The sequence below is a fragment of the Rhinatrema bivittatum genome, chromosome 7 (genome assembly GCF_901001135.1).
Source record: "Rhinatrema bivittatum chromosome 7, aRhiBiv1.1, whole genome shotgun sequence".
Lineage (NCBI taxonomy): Eukaryota > Metazoa > Chordata > Amphibia > Gymnophiona > Rhinatrematidae > Rhinatrema > Rhinatrema bivittatum.
The window spans coordinates 146,929,658-146,951,696 of record NC_042621.1 but is presented as its reverse complement, the minus strand read 5'-3'; the positions used below and the strand labels follow the sequence as shown (position 1 = coordinate 146,951,696).

The 22,039-nt window shown below is 42.9% G+C and overlaps 1 protein-coding gene across 1 annotated transcript in view; it reads left to right on the top strand.

Annotated features, from left to right (window-relative positions):
• Window positions 1–22,039, top strand: part of GRID1 (glutamate ionotropic receptor delta type subunit 1) — a 2,200,418-nt gene that overhangs the window by 1,951,249 nt on the left and 227,130 nt on the right. The window contains 5 exon segments of the mRNA XM_029609310.1: window positions 13,229–13,259; window positions 13,262–13,300; window positions 13,303–13,456; window positions 13,458–13,549; window positions 15,796–15,934. Of these exon segments, the coding sequence (XP_029465170.1) occupies window positions 13,229–13,259; window positions 13,262–13,300; window positions 13,303–13,456; window positions 13,458–13,549; window positions 15,796–15,934 (455 nt within the window).

Here is a 22,039-nt window from a genome sequence, read left to right as displayed (position 1 = left end):
ACGCAAGGTGTACTAGTGTGCACCCCCTTGCACGTGCCGACCCCAGATTTTATATCATGTGCGCATCTGCCCAGCGTACATCTTGAAATCCGGCACATTGTCTCTTCTATCTCGTTTCTTTATTTGAACAGGAACTGACAGGTGTGTGATAGATAAATACTGGAAAAGCACCACTTCCCTTAGTACTCTCTCATCCCTCCTTTGCCTACTCTGAATCCTCCACTTTCTTTTTGTGTATTTTCTAGAGATATGAATCGTTTTTTCTGACGATGAAAATATCGTACAATATTTTCTCATTCGTCAGGAATCGGGGGGGTCCCCAAAAGCGATAGGAAAACCCCACAAAATTTTCGTGGGGTTCTTTTATCATTTTGGGTGGGGGGGCGGGAAGAAAGGGCACACAAAAACAACCCCCAAACCCACCCCAACACTTTAAATCTCATTATTTAGAATCCCCCACCATCCAGACCCCCAAAAAACTTTTCTAAAGTACCTGGTGGTCCAGCAGGGGTCCCGGGAGCGATCTCCCACTCTCGGGCCTTCAGCTGCCATTAATCAAAATGGCACCGATGACCCTTTGCCCTTACCATGTGACAGGGGCTATTGGTGCCATTGGCCAGCCCCTGTCACATGATAGGAGCAATTGATGGCTCACAGGTGCCAGCCGTCCATTGCTCCTACCATGTGATAGGGGCCGGCAATGGCACCGATAGCCCCTGTCACATGGTAAGGGCAAAGGGCCATTGGTGCCATTTTAATTAGAGGCAGCTGAAGGCCCAAGGCGGGAGATCGCTCCCAGGACCCCCACTGGACCACCAGGTACTTTAGAAAAATATGGGGGTCGTGAGGGTGGAGAATTCTAAATAATGAGATTTAAAGGGTCGGGGTGTTGTTTTTTTTCAGCTCCGGACAGCCAAAAAAAAAAAGCGTCCAAAACCACGAACGAAGATTTCCCATGGTTTTACTATGAACCCGATACCGGAAATGAGTCCGGTATCGATTCACATCTCTAGTATTTTCCACACTGATTCCTCAGCTGCACAAATGTATGTTTTTGATTCAACCAAAAAAGGTATCCAACAATAGTATCTGAGCAGCAAAAACACTAGTAAATACTGATTTTTAAACCCCAAAGAATCCCTTATTAGTTGGAAAATAAATACCTACATTAAAGCTAGCAGTTGTCACTTCCTTTGTCGTCCCTTTCGCTTTACCGTTTCCATATCAACAATCATTTGTCGATAGCCGCTAATAAGAAACCACACATATTCTGTTTTTGGTATAAAATGGCCGCAGCTTTTTATTTTAAAACACAAACATAACTTTCTGGTTACCCGAGCCAGTAGTATGTTTTTCGCCACTGCTCGCCACAGGAACCAAGCAAGGCAGCCCTACTCAGTGAGGCCCCCAGCCGTGTTCCCGAGCAAGGGGGCCATGCCCTTCAGCGCCTTCTGCGCCCTCGCCTTTTGCCTCCCGGTGCTGACAGCTTTTTATTTTAAAACACAAACATCATGTGATCTCACCAGCACCATTTGTAATATGGCCCAACTGGCCCAGTCCCCACCCCTCCCTCTCAGCTGCGACATAACCCCCAATCATTGTTATACATTCAACTGTGCTAACATAGTTGTGCTAACTGTTTCAATATTATAACATATCATCTATTACCACATTATCCCTGCTCTCAGGGTGGGTGGGTAGGTTTTTCACCTGTTGCGCAATCCGAAAGTATCGCTTTGGGCTTGCCGCACCCTTTAAATGGCCGCTTGCGTCATTCTCCGGCATGGCCGGCGCACCCCTATGATGTCGAAGCCCCGGGGCTGGGCTTTGACGTTGCTTCTTTTCCTCCCTCGTCCGTCGTAACAAGTAGGAGAGGGTCTGGGGGGATTTCGAGTCTGCCCCGCTTTTCCCTTGCCCCCCAGGCCCCCCTCCTTCCCCCCTCGGGTCTCCGCATTGGGCACACATCCATTAAGGATGGGCTCTGTGCCATGCGGCCTAGGCCAACCTATTAACGCTAGCAGCTGCCACTTCTTCCATCGTCCCTTTCACTTTACCGTTTCCGTATCTTAACAATCATTTGTCGGTAGCCGCTAATAAGAGACCACACATATTCTGTTTTTGGTATAAAATGGCCGCAGCTTTTTATTTTAAAACACAAACATAATAACTTTCTGGTTACCTGAGCCAGTAGTATGTTTTTCGCTGCTCCTCACCACAGGAACCAAGCAAGGAAGCCCTATTCAGTGAGGCCCCCTGCCATGTTCCCGAGCATGGGGGCCGTGCCCTTCGGTGCCTTCTGCGCCCTCGCCTTTCACCTCCCGGCACTGACGGCTATCCCGCCATCATGTGATGTCACCAGCACCACTAGTAATATGGCCCAACCGTCCTGGGTACCCGCCAAGACATGAGGTAGGGAGGACCCTTGCCTTGTGTCCCCCCACTAACATATAAGCTGCTGCCTTTTTACCTTATGGTCTTGTGCCTCAATGTCATTCTGTAGGGTATTATTGAATATGTCATATCTCTGACAAGTGTATACCATTCGATCTGAACAATCCTGGGGACATATCGTCCCCCCACTGGTGTCTAATTTGCTGTCCCCCTATCTTTTGTATGCATATCCCAATTTGGCGATTTACTTTCTTTCTCCCACGACCTCATAATTTTGAACCTATCCATTTTGGTCTCTGTATGATATCCGACCAGTATACCATGGCATTCGGGTATAGCTCCATTATCTTGACCAGGTCACTTTTTACTTTCTTTACCAAGCACTTATATGTCCATGAACATAAGTCATTGCCCCCCAGATGCAATATTATCACATCTGCAGCTGCCCTTTTGTGCCTAAGGCGCCGTATAAAAGGCAATAACTGTTCCCATTGCATGCCCGGCTTTCCCATCCATGCGACGACCCAACCTTTCAGTGCCATACCCAAATGTTGTCCATATGGCTGTCCATGTGCTCTCTTAGCCGCCCAGAGTATGTATGAGTGACCAATGATCCATGCTATATTCTGTACCTGTTGGGCATCTGTAAGATAAAATTAACAATTCTTGTTAGCCGTGTTCACTCTGTCTAGTCGTACATATGTATTAACCGCCTTAGATCACCAACGTCCAGTTTTCTTTATTGCGGCCGTTTCGAGTCCTGCCTGATCCGCACTTGTGGCCACCTCAACTCTGAATGAGTGGGTGGTGAATTTCTTCGTGTCACACTTTATTGCTGTTACTGATGCTTTAAGAATGGCAGCAAATTGGAACCTGGTAAGCAGAGTACCATCCGTGTGTATCATCAGGTGCACGCCCACCTTTGGTCACACCACCAGATACTCTCTCATGTTGCATATGGGACAAGTGTCACACCCCGGAACTCTGTTAAGTGACAACGTAGTCCCACTTCCTTCTTGGTCCGTCTTGGGTTTTTATATGGTTATTGTTAGCTTCTCTGGTGTCCATACCACATTCTTTCTAAGCAGTCCACTGTTTCCTTTGTCAACTTTGTCAGCCACCAATTCCTTTACTCTGAAAGCTCCAAAGAATGCCAATGAGAATGCTAGTTAAAAGAGTCTGATTTCAAATTCTGATGAGCAAATTGTTCATAACTTTGCCCATAATGTCCTCAGCATGTCGTGTGTGATAGGATATCTGCTATCCTTGATGGGACCTATTCTTCTCGCCTATCCGGTCATCATCTTCTTGATGATGAATGCCTTAGTGGGATCACCCCTACCGCGTGCCTTAGCGAAAAATACCAGTCCAGCTAGGTGTTTACTGTGTTTCTTGAAACTCCGGCTTCCTTTGCTGAGTCTATGTTTCTGACAATCAAGTCTTCGCTTATTGGGCCTTGTCGCCAACCGTTTTCTCCCAGGAACTTAGTCACAACTTCATATCCCCGGCAGTAAGAGGTCCAAGTAGATGTGGCGACCAATCTGCGTACTAATTCCTGTGTGGTTGCAGACCAACTTTTCATAGGCGCGCTGGCATTGATGTTCCTGCTTCGTTCACTGTTGGTAACTGCTTACGAAACAAATGCCATTTAGCACGAGATAATGAATCCACAGCACCATTAAATATTCCCGGCATGTGCTTAGCCCGTAGTGTTGTGTTATTCTTTAATGCCTCTAATACTATTTCCCTTAGCAAACTGACAACCCTGGGGCACTTGGCAGATTGAGCATTTATTACCTGCACCACTGCTTGGTTGTCACACCAGAATATTAAGTGTTTATTTCTAATCCTATCGCTCCATAGTACCAGTGCTACCCATATTGGGAAGAGCTCTAAAAATGTTATGTTCTTGGTGAGCCCTTGCAAGTTCCACTCTTCCGGCCATCTTTCTGCACACCATGAATCTTGACAGATAGCTCCAAAGCCCCAACCTCCTGATGCATCGGTGTGTATGTTCAAATCCTCGTTGGGCAGCGGTGGTCCCTGTATTACTGATACACCATTAAAGTTGCAGAGGAATGAATTCCATATCTAAGTCAGCCCGGATATGTTTTGAGACACGTATGAAATGGTGCGGTCGTTTCACTCCCACTGTTGCCGCCGCTAATCTCCTCATGAATGTTCTTCCCATGGGAAGTTCAATGATCCCAGAATGGATTGAACAACCCGCAGGGTTATTTTCTTAGCTAATTTTGCTTGTTGTATAATTGTGTGGATAGTGTCGACTTTCTGCTCTGGCAGTCTCGCAATCATTTTGTTGGAATCTATATCGATGCCTAGGAAGGATATGATAGTTGCTGGACTTTCCATTTTACTGAGAGCCAACGGAACACCAAATTCCCCGGTAATCTTTTGGAATTTCCCTAAATGGCTAAAGCATGAGTTTGACTCTCTAGGCCCCACAAATAGAAAGTCGTCCAAGTAATGAATGATGTTATCAGATGCTGTCTGTTTTAACGTAACCCAATGCAAGAATGAGCTAAATAGCTCAAAGTAAGTGCATGAGACTGAACAACCCATGGGCATGCATTTGTCGAAGAAGTATTGATCTTTGAATTTGAAACCCAGCAAGGGAAACCTTTCCAGGTGCACTGGAAGTAATCAGAAGGCAGATTTGATGTCCACTTTTGCCATTAGGACCCCCTTCCACAGGTTCATACTAGCGCTACTGCTGAATCAAAGATTGCATATTAGACTGTGCATTCCTCCTGTGGCAATTGGTCATTCATTGACCAACCTGAGGGTATGATAAATTCTGTATTAGCCGGTATTTGCCTTTCTGTTTTTTGGGGATGATGGCTAATGGTGAAAGGAACATGTGCTGAAATGGTTGTTTGCTGACCGGACCAGCTATTCTGCCCAGTGTGAGTTCCGCCTCTAACTTTGCTTACACTATATCCTTGTGTTGGGTTGCAGAAGGTGCATTACTGGTATGTATCTCCTCTATGCAGTCTTGGAAAGGTATCATGAAACCTTCACTAAATCCTTGGGCTATTTTATGTTCCTTTTGTTGATTTGGGTATATGTCCAGCCATGGTTGTATCACTTCCAATCTGATTGGTGAAGGAGCTTTTCCAAACAGTTCCTTTTCAAGTTGATTTTGGCTTACTCCCCATCGATTATTTTTTTGGACATTTCGTCAATGGGTGTGGTGCTGTGCATGCTGTGCACACGTGCTTAAATATACAGTCCGGGAAGTTACATACGGTCTTGTTAAAATGCCAGCATGTGTTATCCTGTCTGAGTGCCTGCCTTACAGAATGCCCAGCTGGCGATGTCCTCCTTTTATTACTTGACCTAATTCCCTTTTCTGTGGCTTTTATAGACATCTGTTGTATCCAGAGACTAACATCCTGCATTCCCCATTTTGTCCCAGAACATCTCGTCATAGTTGAGCCATGCCCAACCCTCGTGTTCCTGGTATGCCTGTAAGACGTTAACTGCATAGCTCAACATGGGTCCATATTACAACAGGTCATGGTGTCCGATCACGCTAGTCATGTACATAAATGCCTTCATCCAGTTCTCTATGGTTTTTGGAATTTTCATTTCCTTGTCCAGGGTTGCCAATCTGGCTCTCCATTTTTTTCTTTCTTCCGATCTGCGCCGCCCATGCAGAATGGAAAAGATATCTATATACTTTCTCTTTTTTATTTTCTTCCTCATTGTCTTTGGCACGCCCTCCCAAAGCTTGGACAGCGTGGTCAGAGCTGGTGGGCCTCTGGCCTCCTTATCCACTGACTGTGTTGTTACCTGTTGATCGCTGTCACTAGAGGTCTCGGAAGATGATATTGAAGAAGAGCTACATGAGCTAGAACTGGACCTGTGCTTGCGCTTCATTCTGCACTTTGATTTTGCTATCAGTAGTACCGCCCCTGCATAATCCACTTTTAGACCGCTTACCCCTGACTCACCGATGTTGCTATGCTCGTTGCGTGACGTTAGTTCAGCCTGGCTTGTAGATGGCCTCTCGTCATTGCTTCTGCTTTCCTGTTGCACCATTACATCACTGTGCCTTGCTGACTCGTCATCTTCAGCTGCTTCTGCTGCTGTGGCACTATTAGGTGAGTCTTCTAACTCACCGACATTGTCTTCAGCATGTCTCCTTGATGGATTTTGATCAAATTCCAATGTTGACCTCGACGCCTGCCCTCTCTCATGATTGTGAAATGCTCCTCGTGGTGGTGCTTGCCAATACCCACCATGGCGGCTGGTAGTAGTGTCGTTGGCTCCTTTCTCCAAACTGCCCTCCTTCCCGCCATCTTCCCTCCTGGTCCCAACCTGGGAATGGGCCCGTAACGATACTGGGCCTGGGGCCTGGGGTACTAGTCCGCATGATCATCATACCAAGGTATTTTCTATTCCTGCATCCAGGGGGACCTTGGTCCCAATTAACCTCAATTTGACCAGGGTACGCCTTTCTGTTGGTGGATCTTCATTCATCACTCCTGCTGGTCTGTGGCTGTGTGTTTTCACGTGCTCTATGTCATGCTTCGTTACTTGCTGTCCCTCTCTCAACGGCATACTGCTGTAGTGATAAAACATCGTCCTCGTCTGTCTCGATCTCCTTTTTAGTTGTGCACGTCGCCGTGTCGCCACTTCCTTGCGTGACTGGATTACTGCTCATCTGCCGCACCGTCTCATCCTGACTCATATCTCTACTAGGAGTTGGTCCCCTGCCACGAGATGGTCCCCTGGCACCTCGGCTTCTTCCTCTACTTCCAGATGCTCTTGTTCTTTTTTCTTCTCGCCTATTGTCTTGCTGTGTAGTTGTCCTGGGCTGCTCACTAACTCTCTTTTCATTTCCCTTGCTCCTTCCTCGTCCTGCTCGTCTCACTCGCATTTTTTCCACCTGTTTTTCCCGCTCCATCAAGCCGTGTTGCAGCTAGTTGACGTGATGAAGTGGCGTGCCTGCAGCTGTAGAAAGACTGCAAATACATTATCAAACTTTTCATTTGTTATTAACCATATCCCCTTTTTTATAATTTAGTATTATAAAATTCTTCTTTTTATTTTTTTATGACCCAATATGACTATTTGTATGCCTGTCCTTTTAGCACCTTGCTGTAACTCATGTACTGACAGGGTGTGATGGCCCGCTAGTGTCCCTTCCCGCCCTGTTTAACCAGGGTGGGGGGGCCTACAACTGGCCTTTTTCTTTTTTTTGCCTCATGCGCTACTCTCCGCCCTACCTCCATTTGCATATACTATATCTTGCCCTCTACCTCATGTTCAACCCCCCTGGCCCCATGTAAGTTAATACCTGCATGCCCTATACCTTGCCCTCTGCCTCATGTTCAACTCCCTGGCCCCATGTCAATATATCCCCCAAACCAGCCAGATGTAATTACATGTATTTATTGTTATTAATATTATTTTTTTTATATTAACCCGAAGGTACTCAGGTAGATATCCCCCCCCCCCCAACCAGGGATTAGCTTTTTGTAGATATCTTACTATTCACAAAGGGCTTGCATGAACCCTGGCTTCCTGGCATATAGACTGCTACTGCAGTGTTGGGCCACTCCATGCAGCGGTGGGCCCCCTCACTTCCCCCAGCCTGTGCGATGGGAAATGGCTGGACCCATCCTTCTGGCCATGTGGGGACAGCATGGCCTGGAATTCACGTTTTCCAATTCACCCCGCCCTCCCCATTGATTCCTCCAGGCCGCGTGGGAACCGCATGGCTGCAAATTTAATTTGTGTTTTAAACACTCCCCCATCGATCCCCCCTAGCCGCATGGAAACTACATGGCCGGGAATCAACTGTGGGGTCGAGCTAGCACCATTGCAAACCCTCCCCCATCATCACATCTCGGATCACGGTAGGTAAAGGGGAGGGAGGGGGTAGAGGGACATGAAATAGAAGAAACAAGTACTTATATATATATATATATTTTTTTTTTTTTTGTAATTTGTAAGTTTCAACTTTTATTCTATTAGTATTATAAAAAAAATAAATTTTTTATATACTTGCAGTTTTTTGTGCTGGTGTCCGGCCTTCTTCAGGGCTGCCTCCATTGTTCAGCTCCCTCCTGCAATAAGAAACTTGGCCTTCCACCGTGCTGCTGGATTCCTCCAAGCCAGGGCCTCTGTAGACCCCTGATCGCTGTCTCCTCGCTGGGAAATCATGCCGGGACACCAACCGATCACTGCCTCACTAGGGCTGCCGTGCCAATATCGAGCATCCACAAGGGCCGCCACACTACTCCCCACCTGGGCCGCGATTCTTTTTCTCTCGTTGCGCTACTCCCTGCCTAGGCCACGATACTTTTTCACCCGTCGCGCGATCCAAAAGGATCGCTTTGGGCCACTTGCATCATTGGCTGGCGCACCCCTATGACATTGAAGCCACGGGGCAGGGCTTCCACGTCGCTTCTTTTCCTCCCTTGTCTGTTGTAACAGTAGGAGAGGGTCTGGGGGATTTTCGAGTCTGCACCTCTCTTCCCCCGCCCCCCCCCAAGCCCCCTCCTCCCCCCTCAGGCCTCTGCATCAGGCACACGTCCGTTAAGGATGGGCTCTGTGCCATGCAGCCCAGGCCCACCTATTTACAGTTCATAAACACCTAAAATTAGAAGCCCTAGTTATTTATTTATTTTATTTATTTTTATTTAACATTTTTATATACCGAAATTCATGTAGCAGAGTTACATATCAATTCGGTTTACATTATAACATTAAACAGGCATGACCGAATGCAATGCAATTACATCGAACAGGAGAATAAACTTGGGTCAAGCAAACTGGGGATTAGATAAATAACAAAAGGGATAGCCAAGGATGATCCCTAACTGCCCTTCCAATATATATCATATCATATCAACAGACAAAAATTCTGACTTCTAGAAGTTCTAGAGCAAAGCAGAAGAACTTGCAACCTACTTCAAAAACAAGATCCCAAACCTACTAACTCAGTCCAACAATAACAAAAACACTACGACAGTAACACCACTAGGGATGTGAATCGTTTTAGGACGATTAAAATTATCGTCCGATAATTTTAATATCGTCTTAAACCGTTATGGAACACAATACAATACAGATTCTAACGATTTATAACGATAAATCGTTAGAATCGTGAGCCGGCACACTAAAACCCCCTAAAACCCACCCCCGACCCTTTAAATTAAATCCCCCACCCTCCCGAACCCCCCCCCAAATAACTTAAATAACCTGCGGGTCCAGCGGCGGTCCGGAACGGCAGCGGTCCGGAACGGGCTCCTGCTCCTGCATCTTGTCGTCTTCGGCCGGCGCCATTTTCCAAAATGGCGCCGAAAAAATGGCGGCGGCCATAGACGAAAAAGATTGGACGGCAGGAGGTCCTTCCGGACCCCCGCTGGACTTTTGGCAAGTCTCGTGGGGGTCAGGAGGCCCCCCACAAGCTGGCCAAAAGTTCCTGGAGGTCCAGCGGGGGTCAGGGAGCGATTTCCCGCCGCGAATCGTTTTCGTACGGAAAATGGCGCCGGCAGGAGATCGACTGCAGGAGGTCGTTCAGCGAGGCGCCGGAACCCTCGCTGAACGACCTCCTGCAGTCGATCTCCTGCCGGCGCCATTTTCCGTACGAAAACGATTCGCGGCGGGAAATCGCTCCCTGACCCCCGCTGGACCTCCAGGAACTTTTGGCCAGCTTGTGGGGGGCCTCCTGACCCCCACGAGACTTGCCAAAAGTCCAGCGGGGGTCCGGAAGGACCTCCTGCCGTCCAATCTTTTCGTCTATGGCCGCCGTCATTTTTCGGCGCCATTTTGGAAAATGGCGCCGGCCGAAGACGACAAGATGCAGGAGCAGGAGCCCGTTTCCGGACCGCTGCCGTTCCGGACCGCCGCTGGACCCGCAGGTTATTTAAGTTATTTGGGGTGGGGGATTTAATTTAAAGGGTCGGGGGTGGGTTTTAGGGGGTTTTAATGTGCCGGTTTTTTGATTTTCGATTTTTCGATTTTTTAACGATTTTCACGATTTTTTCACGATATTTTACCCCCCCAAACGGCAACAATACGATTCCCTCCCCCTCCCAGCCGAAATCGATCGTTAAGACGATCGAGGACACGATTCACATCCCTAAACACCACTAGTCGCATCTCCTTCACAAAAGGCAAGCCTTGGGAATTCGAACAGACATCATCTCTAGAGATCGAAAACATCATAAAAAGCTCAAACCTTCCTCACATCCTCAGGATACCATCCCAACCAACCTCCTCATCACTTGCGCTAAAACCATCTCCAAACCCATTGCACAAATCATTAATTGCTCCCTCGCTCAAGGGTTAGTCCCTGACCCTCTCAAATGGCAATCATAAAACCACTCCTAAAAAAACCTAATCTGTCCCCAGATAACCCAGCCAATTTTCGCCCAATAGCTAATCTACCCTTCATCGCAAAAATCTTGGAACGAGTGGCAAATAAACAACTAACAGAATACCTAAACAATAACAACATCCTCTCCCCATCGCAGTTCGGCTTCCGCAAATCTCGAAGCACGGAAACCCTCCTAATCTCATTAACGGACTCCATCTTACTGAATCTTGAAAAAAGACAGCCTTGTCTTCTCATCCTTCTAGACCTAACTGCAAGCATTTGACACTGTAAATAATAACACTTTAATAGATCGTCTGTCAGGACATTGGTATAAGAGATGTGGCCCTCAACTGGTTCAAATCATTCCTACAGAACAGACATTATAAAGTCAAGGTCAACAAGGAGGAATCTCAACCAGTCACCTGCAACTTGGGAGTCCCACAAGGATCTTCACTCTCACCAACCTTATTCAATATATACCTGCTCCCACTCTGCCAGCTCCTCCTCAACCTAAATCTTATCTACTACTTATACGCAGACGATGTTCAGATACTGATTCCAATTACCGAATCTCTCCAAAAAACTCTGGACTTCTGGAACACATGCCAATAAGCCATCAACAACTTGCTCACAAGCCTCAATTCTGATCCTCAATCAAAACAAAACAGAATACCTACTCATCTCCAAGACGAAACCTACACACACCCAATTACCAACCTGTCTTCTCAATTAATATTGTCACCACAAGTCAGAAATCTAGGAGTTATACTAGATAACCAAATGAACTACAGATCTCTCATCAAGAACATCGTAAAGGATGGATTCTTCAAATTACAAGTCTTAAAAAGACTGAGACCTCTCCTCCATTTTCAAGATTTCCGATTAGTTCTACAGGCAATCATTCTTACTAAAATAGATTACTGCAATTCACTACTACTGGGCCTCCCTGCAAACGCCATAAAACCTCTTCAGATGTTGCAAAATGCTTCAGCAAGGATCCTAACCAAGACTAACAAAAGAGAACACATCTCACCCATTTTAAAAAGCCTACACTGGCTTCCCGTCAAATTCAGAATACTCTTCAAAGTGCTCTCATCAATCCACAAGGCACTACATAACATTGCCCCAATCGAGCTCAAAATACCTCTCCAACTCCACACCTCCACTAGACCAGTGAGACAAGCCTACAGAAACAACCTTCAGATTCCACCGATGAAGTCAGCATTAAGCAAAAGAGCCTTCTCTACAGCCGGTCCCAAACTCTGGAACGCTCTCCCGTCAGACCTCAAATCAGTGCAATGCCCTACTACATTTAAAAAAAGACTAAAGACCTGGTTATTCAACCAAGCTTTCTCATAATCATCAATCTGCGGAACTTTTCCTGCCAAGGATCCCTTCTTTGGTAACCAGTAGAGAACTATATAAATCATCTCAAGTTCTCTCTAGTACCCCCAAAGAACTATCAGGTCATCTATGAATCCTTGGCAGTCTAAAAATCAAATTCCCAGCCTTATACCTATCACCGATTTCCTTAGCCAACATTTGGCTCCGTAGCATTTACGTTATGTTATTAACCCCATATATCTGTATCCAAGTTCCTGCTACCTGTTCATTGTAAGACATTAACTTGTCAATGTTTCTGTTTAGAATGTAAACCGAATTGATCAGTAACTCTGTTATTGGAAAGTCAGTATATAAAAGTGCTAAATAAATAAATAAATAAATAAATAAGTAAGTAAGTTCCAAAATCATTAGGCCTGTGTCTAGGGACCAAAATGTTTTTTTTTACTTGTCCATATTTCATAGTTAGTCAAATTTCTTTTTCAGATGAAGTTATGTCTAACCTCAGGAACAACATTCAATCTCATACATCCTAGATTTGAATATTTTTATGAGATGTTTTTAAAAGAATATATTAAAATTCACATTTTATTCTATGAAGTTGCTTGTGATTAGATTTTGGGACAATTCGAAAACATCCATATGTTTTCTGGAAAACCTTTTGCCCAGAGAGTTTTCAGTGAACTGTCCTATCCAAAATCATTTTGTCCCTTTCGAGCAAGCAATTTGCTGTATTTTCTTACATTGCTTGCATTTTCTTTTTAAAAACATATAGAATTAAGAACACATCTCCACATCTTCTTTTCAAATCAATGAATATCCGAAAATAATGCTATCAAGCACACTTAACTGTGAGTTTATGTGTTTTTCATGGTTATGGGTCTGTTTTCTCATTAAAAAAAAAAAAAAATTCAATGTCCTTCAGAATCGCTTTGCCATTCCTTTCATATTTCATGTTCAAATTTAATGGGTACAATTATGACCAAAGGAGAGATAATTTCACAGACAAATATGCAGCATCTTACTGTGAAATGCAGATACCCTATCATTGTGAAACTGTGACATTATTATATGAAACTTTACTGCAATTTTTGAAAATTGTTTCCAAGACTTTGAAGCATGACTGCTTGGTTTCTTTTGCAGAGAGCAGACATTGCTATCTCGGCTATCACAATCACCCAGAACGTGAGAGTGTGGTGGATTTCAGCAAGCGCTACTTGATTATTCAGTTGGAATTCTCATAAAGAAACCAGATGAGAAATAAACATTTTCTCTCTCTTTGCTCCCTTTGACTTTGGCTGTCTGGGCCTGTATTGCAGCTGCCATCCCTGTGGTTGGCATTCTGATATTTATATTGAACCGTATCCAGCAATAAGGCACAGACTTCTCCCCAGACAAGTCCTTCAGCTCCTCTACTCTTCACAAGCGCCATATTGATTGTATATGGAGCATTTGTACAACAAGGTATATCTGCTATTGATTGCAGTTTAATCTGGATGCCAAAGTTGTATGTTAGAAGAGAACAGTAATCAGTGTAGGCAGCAATCACATCCAAGTATTAAATAAGATCTTAAAATTCAGATTCATTTTTTTTCAAGAATATGTATTTAATTTCTTTGACCATTGGGAGAAGGGCATTAGTTTTGATGATTCACAAAGTCTCACTTGAATTTGAAATAATAGGGGTGATTTCCAATTTCATATTTCTTTACATTTAAATTCCAAAGGCAATAATATGCACAAAAATAAAATGTGAAATTCCTGTTTAAATGAGTTTCTGTTAAATTAAGTCATAGTTGATCACTGATAATATCATTGTCCTTCACAATCTTCTCCCCATAGTAAGAAGCATGTATATTGAGCTGCGCCTGCTACATAAAATCTTGAAAAAGAGTTTACATTGGAATGTAGTGTTACTTTGCTTTTCGCTTTCCCAGTATAGAATCCCAGTTGATGGCATTGGTTTATAAAGTTAAGAAATTATATTTCTTTATTGCTGAACTGTTTTAACAGTTGTAAGAACTAAAGTCTTCACAGCTTTTAAACTTTTAAAGAAGTAGTAAATTACTTTGAAGTTAGAGATCTTTTTTTTTATCAATGTAGAATTGTATGCACCTATTTTTTTTTTGTTTGGGGGGGGGACATAGGGCTAAAGGTTTTAAGGAACAATTTTCAGATTTATTGTAATTATCTTGCCTGAATGATTTAACTTGGCAACAAATATAAGAATCAACACTTTTCTTTAAAGAGATATATGAGATTTTGTAGCAATAATTTTCAAAAAAAATCATAACATTTATATACTAATAGTATTACAGAAGCATGCATAAGAATCAGCTGTATTTAAAAAAAATGGGAACAGGAGACAGGAGTGATCCTGAAGGACAGGGAAAGGACAGGAGTTTCCTTTCTACAAAACATTGGAGGCAAAGAAGGAAGATGACAATCAAAAGTCAATGAGCCTGATCCAGCAGTGAGAAAATTAATGGAATCAATACTACCAGAAAGGGCTATGGAATATCTTAAAGTCAGTTGATTGCAAGATGGACATTAGATATCATGGATTTACTTCACTATAACATAGCTTCTCAGTGCTGACTTCTCTGGGTCCCCAAACAGAGCTAGTTTTCATAGTGAATAAAATGTGCACGTTAACTAAATTATGTGGGCTCAATGGACTTTGGCCAGACAGAAAAGTAGAAGACCAAACCAACAGTTGTAAATAAATGGCAGAAAGGACTGGTAGCAAAATCACATTGACCAAGAACTTTACCATCAATTTCTGAAATTCTAAGTCCAGGGGAGGAGAGCTGGGTAGTCATGTTAGCAAGAAATTTGCATGTTATAACCCACTCAATTTCATTAATTCATGCTGGCTATGACATCATAACAGATATTACATACATATATGCTGCATGAATAAACCATATCCATTCCATAAAACTATTCCGAACACTGTTGCTTCCAGGGTTTCAGGAAAGATTAGAAGACAACAATTTTACGGACATTTAAAAATAACATTACTGCAGGAATGGCTATTTTTCCCCCTGATATATTATGAGTACTACTACTTTTTGAGGTCAGTATTGAAAGCCTTTGTGTGTGTAACTTTTGAGTTAAGCAGACAAAAACCACGCTTTCGATATTTTTTTCCCCCACTAATAACATAAATTTTTGTGCAGACAACTTTTGTGCACAAAGGATCTATCCAGACAAAAAGAGACACCCTCGAAGATGTTCTGGGGGCAGAGCTAAACTTTACCCAGTGAGCACACACATTGAGAGCTTCTAGACTAAAGTTGCGTGCACAAATCTGGTCAGAAAAATTAACAGTCCTAACTACCTGGAAAAAGTTAATCACATAACTTAATCTGAATATATACATGGGGGACTTGTATACATAAATTCTGCTGAATATCTGGGAAAGTTTATGTGCATAACTTTGCCCAGATATTTTTATTGCCCACTGACATTCTGAATATTGATCTCTTTACATGCAAGTATGAAATGCAGAACAATGCAACAGACATCATGGTTTCTATTTAACTGCAGCTGGACTGAACACCAGCAAACAAAAACATTGAGAGATCATCAAACTGTGTTCGTGTGGTGAAATGTGAACTTTAGTCTTTTTTTCCAGTGACAGTATGATTGTTCTTATGATAATAAACAAAAAAAAAAAGGTTCAACTGATATAATTTTATTAATAGGTGGTGAATCAGCTGCAAATTCTGTAGCCATGCGAATTGTGATGGGGAGTTGGTGGCTCTTTACCCTTATTGTGTGTTCATCCTACACAGCTAATCTTGCAGCATTTCTTACGGTATCCAGGATGGACAACCCTATAAGGTAAGGGCATGTTTTTGACAACTGCCTCATATATAAGCATATACCCTCACAAATTATATCACCAATATTAATCAGTCCTCACATTCCAGAACAAAAATAGTGATTGGTTTCTAAGTCTTCTCAACAGATCTATCATTCTCTAGAAATCTTACCCTATAAAAATTTTATAGAAGAAAAGCAGCACTAAAATGGTAAAAATCAAGGGTGCTTTTAAATTTTAACACCTAATTTACCCCTCTTACAGCTTTATTAACCACTTTTTAAATAAATGAAATCCCCAAAGTCACTTTTGTTACTGTATGTTTGTCTTGATTAGATTGTAAGCTCTACTGAGAAGAAACAGTTTCTTGTATCTTTTTTGAGAGTGCTGCATACAGTATGTAGAGTAGTGTATAGAAGTATAGTAGTAGTACTTGTGGTGTGTCACTGAAGATTCAAGATTTTTTTTGCCAGAATAAGCATGGTAAGGAGAGTACAATGAGAGATCCAGCTATTACTGTTCAATACTAGATAATAGATATACATGTATGCAGGTGTTCTGTTTTCCTTCAATAAACATATAGGTTAGATTTAAGCATGAGGCAAAATAAGAGCCAAAACATGCAGAGTCTGCAGGTCAGTTTTGAAATATCACATCTCTTCTCAAGGCTTTAATTTTGTGCAGCTTCTAAAAAGAAAAATTCCCTCTGAAAAAAAAAAATTGTACAAGCAAAGACTTGTTCAAAATCTCTTCTTCCTTAATTTTCCAAGGAACTGGTTGGTTTTACCCCTTGAAATGCTTAAGAAATAACTATTGGATGGCCTTAAGATTAGATCTCTGAACCATCTAGCATTTAAACAATGTATTATTTCCCTGGGTCTGTATGCCAGTTATTTATTTATTTAGTTATACATAAATATTTGATATTCTGATTTTTCTATAGGTAGTTCCATGGTAGATTACATAAAATAGTAAGGCACAGAGCTCATGTCGTGTACAGATATGAAATTGAATTAGATTGCAAGTAAATAGGGGGATACATTAGGTAGGTTTAAGAATGTAGGTACTTTGGATATAAATTGTATATACAGAATTTAATTAAATAAGACCCAGTAGAGAGTAGGGATGTGAATCGTTTTTTGACGATTTAAAATATCGTCCGATATATTTTAAATCGTCAAAAATCATTAGGGCCACGATACAATACCAATTCCCCCGATTTATCGTCAAAAATCATAAATCGGGGAAGGGGGAGGGGCAGGAAAACCGGCACACTAAAACCCCCTAAAACCCACCCCCGACTCTTTAAATTAAATCCCCCACCCTCCCGAACCCCCCCCCCAAATGCATTAAATTACCTGGGAGTCCTCCGTAGCGGCGGTCCGTGGCTAAATCGGGGGAAGGGGGAGAGCACGAAAAACTGCACACTAGATCGTGAGGTCTTCAGCCGGCGCCATTTTTCAAAATGGCCGCCGCAAAATGGCGGCGGCCATAGACGAAAACTATTCGACGCAAGAGGTCGTTCCAGACCCCCACTGGACTTTTGGAAAGTCTTGTGGGGGTCAGGAGGCCCCCCCAAGCTGGCCAAAAGTTCCTGGGGGTCCAGCGGGGGTCAAGGAGCGATTTCCTGCCGCGAATCGTTTTCCGTACGGAAAATGGCGCCGGCAGGAGATCGACTGCAGGAGGTCGTTCAGCGAGGTCCAGAAATCTCGCGAGGGTTCCGGACCTCGCTGAACGACCTCCTGCAGTCGATCTCCTGCCGGCGCCATTTTCCGTACGGAAAACGATTCGCGGCAGGAAATCGCTCCTTGACCCCCGCTGGACCCCCAGGAACTTTTGGCCAGCTTGGGGGGGCCTCCTGACCCCCACAAGACTTGCAAAAAGTCCAGCGGGGGTCCGGAACGACCTCTTGCGTCGAATCGTTTTCGTCTATGGCCGCCGCCATTTGCGGTGGCCATTTTGAAAAATGGCGCCGGCTGAAGACCTCACGATCTAGTGTGCCGGTTTTTGTGTTCTCCCCCTTCCCCCGATTTAGCCACGGAACGCCGCTACGGAGGACTCCCAGGTAATTTAATGCATTTGGGGGGGGGGGGTTCGGGAGGGTGGGGGATTTAATTTAAAGGGTCGGGGGTGGGTTTTAGGGGGTTTTAGTGTGCCGCTGGACCACCAGGTAATTTAAGGCATTTGGGGGGGGGGGGATTTAATTTAAAGGGTCGGGGGTGGGTTTTAGGGGGTTTTAGTGTGCCGGCTCACGATTTTAACGATTATGACGATACTTTACACACACAAACGGCAACAATACGATTCCCTCCCCCTCCCAGCCGAAATCGATCGTTAAGGCGATCGAGGACACGATTCACATCTCTAGTAGAGAGGGCTCTTGACACACTGAGCTCCCTTGACAGCCTGGATCTAATAGAAATCTTTGAGACATGTAAGGAAGAAACAGTGAACCATGCAATGTTGGTTAACTCCTTCATCCTGTAGTCACTGGGACTTATCCCCAGTTGTCTAAGCATTACCTAGAACATTTCCTCAGTTTCAGTACCTTCAGGTCATAGCTGTGGGCACAGATTTCATTCAGAACTTCCTTCGAAGTATATTCTATAGTAGAGGTTCCCAAATCTGTCCTGGCACAGATTTGCATGCTACGGAAGCAGTGCATGCACATTTATTTCATGCATATTCATTGTCAATGCCCTGAAAACCCAACTGACTGGGGGGGTTGGGAACCACTGTTCTAAAGTATGTGTGCATTCATTTGAAATGCAATGGGAAATTTTAATACAATTTCCAATTTCTATTAGGTTTTACAAAACAATAGAAAAATGAATGAAATGTTATTTGTTTTCCTTCTTTTCATTTTTAAAAGTATGCCACCAAAAAGAAAACCACTTCTCGGCTCTCCTAATTGCTACCCCTCCCCCCAGAAAACCTCTTACCAAGATGATGTTTTCAGTGCAGGAGCAACTTCCTGTTACAATTGCCCTGCCAGTTCTGCAATTATAAATGGTGCTGGTGGGCCAAGATTGGTAACAAAGGTGAACAATATTTCACTACATCATCATCAAAGTATGCTTTTATTACAATATTTTCTTAAATATGCACATTTTTAAAAACTTTTTAAATATCTTAATCTCAATATACAGAAAAATTCACAAAGACCCAACATACTCATAAAGTGCCTTAGATATACATTGTTACCCTAAATCCAAAATATCACATCCAACAAGTCAGTCATTCAGACCTCAAACATACCCACACACTCACATCTTACATTCATAAATTACTACAAGTACATACAAACATCCAATTTCCCTTTTCCAACAAAGTCCCTTGTTTCACCTGTAAGGGCTTCTTCAGGGGGTACTCTCACAAAATTAAAACCAATAACAATGTACTTTTCTGAGCTAACCTACAATCCAACAACGCTAATGCTTGTTTTGCAACACAAGATACTAACAATTTATTGTAAATAGACTCAGTGGCAATGCAGTTATTCCAAATGGCTCAAAATCCAACACTGCTTGCTCTTCAGCACGGGACAGTAACAGCTTATGTTCATCTGCACAATTTATGCATCTTTAGATATCATGCCTCAATCTTCCACAATATCCATCCGGAATCTCTCTTAACAAGTCCATTCTCAACATCTCTAAAAATCAATACCAAAACCATAGTTTTCCTTAAAATACTGCACCACAAAGTAGCTTATAACATCATCACTTTTTATGCAATATATAACCAAATATACAACATTCTTTATTGTACAAATTCCAAAGAAATGTTGTTTTTTAAATCCTCCAATGTACACTCATATTGCAGCCTCTGCAAATGCCTGATTCCAACCTCTGAAGTGCACCTAAAAACAAGTATAAGTATATAAATAAAAATATTTAAACTATATCTTCTGCACCACAGTGGCACGAAAACGCTGACCTGGAATATATAGAAGACTGCTACATTCTAATTCAATACCCCTAAACTAAGGGTTTTGAAACATGGACCGCATCGGGACTTGAATTGAATGGGTCACAAATTTAAGATAAGTTTTATTTGCATCAAAAAATATAATAAAAAATTAGACTGATATCATGCCATATGATTATATATAAGGCAAGGAAGGTCTTTGGACCTGTAGTGCCTAGTATGACGGCTATGATTTAAATATTGCTTGGAGAATAGTTCGTGGGTTTACATCATACTGATTACCTTGAACTTTCACGCAATGGTTAATAAAATTGGTGCATCCATGTGTGCGCACTGGGAATCGCACATACATGGACACACGTGTTCTTCTTTGAAAATCAACCCCATAGTCTTTAAATGTCTCTCCAGAATACTGTTAGATGCTATAATCCCAGATGCAAAATGCTCCAGAAAAGGAGATGGAAGGAAAATGAGCAGATAACTAACAAAAAAGGTGCCAGTTCTAAATATTGGCATGATCCTACCATATCCCTCAATAATGACACACCACACCCCAGTGATCGCTTTAGACTGGCTTCCTCTCAACTTCACAAGCACTAAAACATCATCTACAAATGCATGCATGATATTGTACCCGTCCCCACCAGCCCCATATCTAACATTTCTAATCCAAAGTTATAAATATACTCTTCCCCCTTCTGCTCCTACTCCCTACCCCTTCCCCAAAAAAAAGACTCCCTCCTCATGATTCTGTACATTTTGACTAGCTTCTTCTCTAAGAAATATTCCCTTTCCCTTATCTGCAAGATCCTAACTCACTTTCTACACTCTGTTCTAAATTAAAGGTTCATCCTTTTAACCTTCTGATTTTTGATGAGGGGCATTCCCCATTAGGGATGTGCAGACCAAAAGTTTATGTTCATAAGTCCATAAGTCGAAAGGGGGGGGGTCAATTTTGGTCAATATGGACATATGGAGAATTCCATAAGTTGAGTCTATGTCCATACGTGCACCGATTCCCTAAATAAAAATTTAAACCCCTCACCCTCCTTAATCCCCCCCCCCCAAGACTTACCAAAACTCCCTGGTGGTCTAGCGGGGAGTCAGGACGCCATTTCTGTACTCATTTGCGAGGAGCACGTGACGTCGGCGTCACGTCGGAGTGACGCAGACGTCACGTGATTCCCCGCGCGTTCGCTCCGGGACCCTCGTTGGACCCAAAAGGAACTTTTGGCCAGCTTGGGGGGGAGGCCTGTTTGGGTCCAACGAGGGTCCCGGAGCGAACGAGCAGGGAATCACGTGACGTCCGCGTCACTCCGACGTGACGCCGATGTCACGTGCTCCTCGCAAAGGAGTACAGAAATGGCGTCCTGACTCCCCGCTAGACCACCAGGGAGTTTTGGTAAGTCTTGGGGGGGGATTAAGGAGGGTGAGGGGTTTAAATTTTTATTTAGGATCAACAATCGCGATTTCCAACGTATTCAACATAGCTATGTTGAATAAGTTGGAAATCCGATCGTTTTCGCCTCATCACTTTTTTAAGTTAAAAAAAAATAATAAGTTGCGTTTTACCTATGTTCAAAACGAATGCACACCCCTATTCCCCATTGCTTCCCACATATCCAATATTTTGCAGTGCAACTTGACTCTTACCTGCACTACTCAGTTGTAAGGCACCATATAAAAACTGAAATGGATGCATCTATTTCTTATGTATTTTCATGATATTTTCAGGTAGAACTTGTCTTATTGCATAAATACATCTACTGTTTTGTTTGAAAATACTACTTCAATAAATTATAGTACTATCTATTCCTCAAGATTTCATAGTTCTGTGAAATCCTTGTGTCTACCAAGATTAAATACTTAGACAATTTTGAGATTCTATGGGTTACTTTTTAAGTATTTATAAAGTAACATGTAAGTTTTTCTAATTATTTTCTACTGTTATATTTCTATGTTTTGATTAATAATCTTCATGATATTTTATGAGAACGGAGTTTGAAAAAGGGAGACGAGAGATTGAAATTCATGACAACTTGGATTATCTGTCCAAACTTACAAAACTTATAGTCAGCCATGGAGAGGCTAAATAAATTAGCCAGATATAGCCATCTGGCTAACTTAATGGGGATATTCTGCAGTGCAGCCATGCCATTGAATATCCCCGGCTATCTTAAAGTTAGCCAGATAAG